The sequence below is a fragment of the Strigops habroptila genome, chromosome 10 (genome assembly GCF_004027225.2).
Source record: "Strigops habroptila isolate Jane chromosome 10, bStrHab1.2.pri, whole genome shotgun sequence".
Taxonomy (NCBI): domain Eukaryota; kingdom Metazoa; phylum Chordata; class Aves; order Psittaciformes; family Psittacidae; genus Strigops; species Strigops habroptila.
Window position 1 is genome coordinate 5,676,084 of NC_046359.1, and position 6,000 is coordinate 5,682,083.

The window sequence follows — 6,000 nt, forward strand, 5'->3', positions numbered from 1 at the left end:
TGAAGTTTTGTGTTGTTACTTAGGAACATCCTTTCAAGTTCTGAGGTAAAAAAATCCAAGCATTCCCTCCGGAGTAACAAAACCATGAGCAATACAGTTAAACTTGCAATGCTAACAAAAAAACCCAAAGCCAGAGAAAATGACCCCTCCCCACACTGGAGGCCACAAAGTAGTTAAACAGAGGAATCAGTTTTCCCTTTAGGCTAGTCCTTCTTCGTTCTTGTAGATTTAAATGCAGTAAGGGCAATTGCAAAACTCACACACTGCAAACATGGCTTGCAAACTAAGTGCTCATTTTTGTTTTGGGATTTAAATTTTAACACCATAAATTATGGGTTGGATGGACTGGAAGGAAAGAGTTGCTTGTACAGCGCATCTGTGGCTTCAGGGGGAAAAAAGTTTAATGTCATGAGACTCAACTATTCCAACTGTTGTATAAAACACACATGTGCATATGTAGGACTTTGGTAGTTCACAGGACTGCATTTCCAATACCTATTCCTCCAAGCAGTTCTGTTACTTGCCTGGAAGACAAGACTACTGGTTACCAAAAAAAATTGTTCATAATTTGCAAAACCATCCCAAGCCGGATACCTCAAGGAGTACACACCACTCTTGCAAAACCTACACTCAGTAAAAAAATAAATAAATCTTTAGCAATGTCATCGCATGGATCAACTCTGACAACCCAACTGAAACTATACACCAAGGAAGTGTAAAAGAACTTTAGAAAATAGATGCAAACAGGCACAGGAGCATCCAGACAAAGTACATTCCACTTCTCTGCAGAGGCAGCAGCACTGTGTGCTAAGTGGGCACTAGGACTCCAGCCACAAGGACTCTGCCTCCCTCTCAGCCACCAGCCTGCTGCGCGACGTTAGACAAGTCCTTGTTTCCTCCACACCCCAGGTGATCCAGGCATTGAAAGGAAATTCCTATACTAATTGACAAGCACAGAAGTTCATTAACAGGTAGCTATTAATAGATCCGTCTACTGTCTCCTTAGAGAATCCAACACTTCAAAAAAAAAAAAAACCCCAAACCATTTTCAAATAAGACTGCACTCCTTCCCCAGAGGCTCATCACGTCAGGCACACACAATAAAGGCTTTTCTGCACTTTCTGAGTGCCTCACAAAAAATTATCATGACCCATTCACCAAGGCGCAGTGGTTTCCAAGCCTTTCATCTGCAGGCCTCAGAAGGTTTTCCAGCAGACACACAGCTACTGGCTAGAGCAGTTAGGGTAGTACATCCTAGTTTTATTTCCTGGATCCCTCAAAAGCAGTCAGAAGGCCACAAAGTGAGAAGCTGCGTAACCCTGAAGTCTATTCCCACACAAGCCAAGCAATGTTCATCCTTGATGAAGATTATTGACATCAACTTTCCTCTGAAAACTAGAGGTCTGTGCTTGATCCCATTAAAAGTCAATCAATTGTAAGCAAAATCTGCTTCTACCTTGGTGGAATATTTGTCCGGTTTCTCTTCAGCGGAGGAATTTCTTCCTAATTGTAACATTAAAGGAAGAAACAAAAAAAGTAAGGAAGTCATTAAAACTCAAGCCAAAAAAGCAACACTTTGTTCTGTTTGGAAAGTAATATTCAAAGCAATTTTTCTCCTGTTTTAACTTGAATTTTCGCTTCCTTTTTTTTTTTTCCCCTCCAGTTACAGAAGAATCACAGATTAACATGAATTGGAAGTGACTTCTGGTCCTATTCCCCCAAGAAAACAGGGACAAATTGACTTGGGTTGCTCAGGGCCGTGTCCAGCTGCATTCTGAGTATCTGTAAGGATATCCCAGCCTCCCTGGGTAGCCTGTTCCAACATCTGACCACCCTCACATTGAAAATTTTTTTCCTAATATCTCATTGGAATGTCCCTTGTTGCAACTTGCGTCTGTTGCCTGCTGTGCATCTCCCAGAAGAATCCGACTGCCTCCTCTCCATACCCTCTCATCAGTTAACTGAAGCCATGGGACAGGTTTCCATTAAAGAAAAGCAACACACAGAGCTGTGTTCCCAAGATGTTTATTAAATTATGCACACACAGGTATGGATTTTCAGCTTATTTTTCTGAAACACAAGTACCGTATTTTTGTTTGCAGCCTAATACTGTCTCTTGTGGATTGTCCTTCTGCAGCATGTACCACCAAAGGCTTACCCTCACAGACAACTAACACAGAGTAGCTGATGTGGTTAAAAATTCACACCTCAAAATTACTCTGCAGTAATTCTCCCATACAGAGAAACCCTTAGTTTCTGTTCCCTATTTTAGCCCTGCCAGCTTGAGGTACTTACACGACCTCACGATACACTGTGGTTTTCAGAGCTTCTCTGTTAAGCAGGGAAGCGACATTTAGCGATGTGGAAACCGGGCACAAAGAAAAACCACGTGCAAACTTGTGGTCAGCACGGGGATGAGGACCACAGCCCGCGGCTTGTACCTGCTCCGCGGTGACACAACTCCTCGGGGTCACGCAGCCTGCGGTGGCAAAGCACCGGAGCGAGCTCAAGCCATAGTGATGGAACGCGGCTGCTCTCACCCTGCTAGCGCACCTTTCCCTCCAGACGCAAATCTGCTGCACATGGATGGATGCTCAGTGCACAAAGTATATGTGTTTAGGGGGACTGTTTTGGTTTTGGGGTTTTGTTTCTTTTCATTTTTCACACCACCACCCTCTGCCACGTGCCGTTTGCGGTCCCGTCCCCCTGCCCCGGGCACCGCACAGCCCCTGCCCACACCTGACCGCGTGGGGGGAGCACTGACAGACCCGCTACGCTCAAACCCCCCGCGCCGGGACCCGCGGGCAGTGAGCCCTGCCCGCCTTCCCTCCCTCCCTCCGCGGCCGCCTCACCCCAACCTGACGGCAAGAAGCAGCCGGCAGCCCGCCAGGTCACCGGGCACAGAGCTGCCTCGGGTCTGAAAAAGGGTCTCGACGAGACCCTACCTTTCGCTAAAACGAACTTGGGAGAGGGCGCACCCCATACCCTGCTCCCACAGCGCCGCTGGCCCTTCCCACCTCTGTGCCGGAGCTCACCGGCCACCCCTCTCCCGGGCAGCCCCGGCCTCCCACCGCCCCGCTCTCGCCGCCCGAGAACCCGGGGGAACCCCGCGGGCGCCCCGTCCCCCTCCACGGGGAGGCCCCAGCCCAGCCGCCACGGGGGGCGAGGAGGAGCCGCAACAAGTCCCCACTGCAGCCGCCAGCCGCTCTTACCCAGATAGTGCCGCAGGTCCAGTAGAAAGTGCGGGGGCCCCCCGTTGAGCTGGTAGAAGAGGGAGCCCAGGCAGAAGAGCAGCAAGGCAGCCATGCAGAAGCCGTAGTCGCGCAGCGAGAGGAAGGGCAGCAGCGAAAGGGGCCGCCGCCTCTTCCAGCCCCCGCCTTGGCCCGGGCCGGGGCCCCCTCCCGCTGCCGCCGCCGCCTCGGGGGGCCGGGGCGCCGGGCAGTCCCCGCCGCCGTGCTGCTGCTTCTTCTTCATCCTCCCCTTCGCCGCCGCCGGCTCACGCAGCCCGCCGGGGAAAGCGCATCCTCCATCCGCCTGCTCGGCTCCGGCTGCCCGCGGCGGGGAAAGTTCCCGGGAGCTTAGGGGACCCGTCCCGTCCCCATCGCCGGCTGTCCCCGACTCCGCGGCAGGCGAGAGTCCCGGCGCTGCGGCGGCGGCTGCTGCTGCTACTGAGGAGCGCCGCTAAGGGGAGGGGAAGGAGGTGGTCACCATCCCGCTCCCTGGGGCTCCTCTCCTCCTCCGCCACCGCCGTACTCTCGCTCCCTCTCTCCGCTCGGCCTCTCGCTCCGGTGTCAAGTTACAGCCAGCGCTCCGCCGCCGGCCGCCGCAACTCGCGGCTGACTTGTGCGCGCCGCCCGGCCCCGCTGCCCCCCGCCCGCCCCGGCCCCGGCGCCCTCCCCCCGGCCCGCCCCGGCCTCCGGTCCCTGCGACGCTCACGTTGCCTCCGCGCCAGCGACCCCTGCAGGCGCCGCCGCAGCCACGCCGGGGGCCGGTAGCGCCCGGCGCGCCCCGGGCGACCTAACCCACCTGCACGGCTCCCCTCAGGGCCGCGGGGAGCGGCGCCGAGGCCGAGGCCGGGGCCGGAGCCGGAGCCGGGAGCGGTGGGGTAGGGTCGGTGGCGGTGGCAGCGCTTCTCGCTGCCCCGGGGCGCGGTCAGTCCTGACTTGCCCTAAGCACCACCACGGCCCCTGCCCACTCCTCTCCTGCTGTGGCAGGCCTTGGGGTCTCGTCTCGCCAGGCCCCCATAGCCCACACATGCCGCATTAGGGCTGCCAGATCTTGCCTTGCAGTGGTGATAGCAGTGAAAAGTTTTAATATATGGTGATTTAGGCACAATATGAAGAGCCAGCACCTTTATAGTCACACATTATTTGTGGGGGAAGAGAGGGATAGCTCTTCATGTTGCGGCTTTTTGGGGATGATTAAAGTGAGGCTGTTGTCTGCTGGGGACAAGGCTTTAGACAAGTACGGAAATGACAAAATTAAGATTGCTCATGCAACCTTAATTTGACCCCCTTGTACATATGGCTTATGATACAGCCTCTAATTACTTGATCATGCTATTTTTTCCTAGAGAAACACTTCCCACCATGCATAGGGCGAATGGCGTTCACTCAGCACTGAGCTGTTTAATAGCCTCATCCTCTTTATACAACATATGTCCGCAATATGTCCTGATGGCTTATTTGGAGCTATTCTTGTCCTTGGGCATTGTCTGAAGCAGAAATACATTTCAGTCCCTCACGTGCCTATGTTGCCAGCACAGCAGTGGAGGAGGAGGGCTTGGGGTGGTACTGGCACTTCACTGTTTCATTTTATAGGCCTGGCTGGAAGAGGGGGCTTCCGCAAGATCCTGCTCCCAGGATCACACGAGACTCTTCATTTCTCAGCAATAGCAAGTTCTATCCACCGTGCTTTGGGAGAAAGGCAGGAAATCACAGCCCAAGTGCAATGTGCCGGGGCAGAAATTAAAAAGCAATCACCCTTTTCCTTTTTAGGGTTAAAAAAAAAAATGCATCCCAATTAAGAGGGCCTGACTCATAACCTTTGTGCACTTGCAGCTGGAAATTTTGCTCAGGAGACTGCACTCAGATGGTTTTGCCAGTTACACTGAAGGACTTGGGTAAATGCCTGACTCTTACCTACGCCACTGGCTTCGTTTTGTTGCTGGCATCCAACAGCAAAGGGCATCTGCTGAAATAGGGAAATTAATCTTCTTGGTGTGGACAAGAGCACAAAGCCAGAACCTGACAATAAATAACCAGTCCGATTGCATTCCTTGATAAAAAATATCCACATACTGGCTGAAAGAACAGACCTTCTTAGATAGCTTGGAGAGGAATTTCCTGGGTTTAGTTACACAGTTCTAACGCATCATTGCACAAATCCTTCACAGTCTTACACAAAACCTTTAGCAAAGACAAAGTTAAGAATGACACCTCATTTTTGAAAAGGAGAAAAGTAATATGATACAAAAAGTAAGTCCACGTTGGGCTAGTGTTTAAGCACCCAAAAGGAGGGGAAGAAAAGATACAGCAAAAGGTAAATCTTTAAGAATGTGGCTCATTTTAAACAGAAGAATCAAACACCTCTCACCAGATAAAGTCATAACTCCAATTGCATGGTTAAAGAACCACTTAACTCTCATGAATGTTGCTTTGAAACACTTGGGAAGTATTGGAGACTCACATAACGTGAGCTGCTGTCATGGATGTTTTGTCTTGTGCTGCTTCCATGGATGTTTTACATTGGTTTATATTCTTTTGAATACTTCCATATCTTCTGGCTTGTTTGAATGACCAGGCTGCAGATTGCTTAACAGTGCTAGTTGCTGTTGTAGACGACAAACAGGTAAGAACTTATACTGAATGGTTGAGAAAAACAGATGCTTTGATGAGAAGACAGACAACACCTGTAAGGTGAATCAATAAATCTTTATTTTTCTGGTTGCAAAGAATGTCTTTGATCTCTAGGAAGAGTTTGGGGTTGGTTGGTTGGGTT

General features: G+C 51.3%; 1 protein-coding gene across 1 annotated transcript in view; it reads right to left on the bottom strand.

Moving 5' to 3' along the window:
- The window catches only part of UST (uronyl 2-sulfotransferase), a 154,647-nt gene extending 150,785 nt beyond the window's left edge, over positions 1-3,862 (bottom strand). Inside the window, exon 1 of the mRNA XM_030499861.1 lies at positions 3,213-3,862. Within this exon, the coding sequence (XP_030355721.1) occupies positions 3,213-3,474 (262 nt within the window). The 5' untranslated portion in view covers positions 3,475-3,862. The remainder of the gene's footprint in view (positions 1-3,212) is intronic.
- Between the last annotated feature and the right edge of the window lie 2,138 nt (positions 3,863-6,000).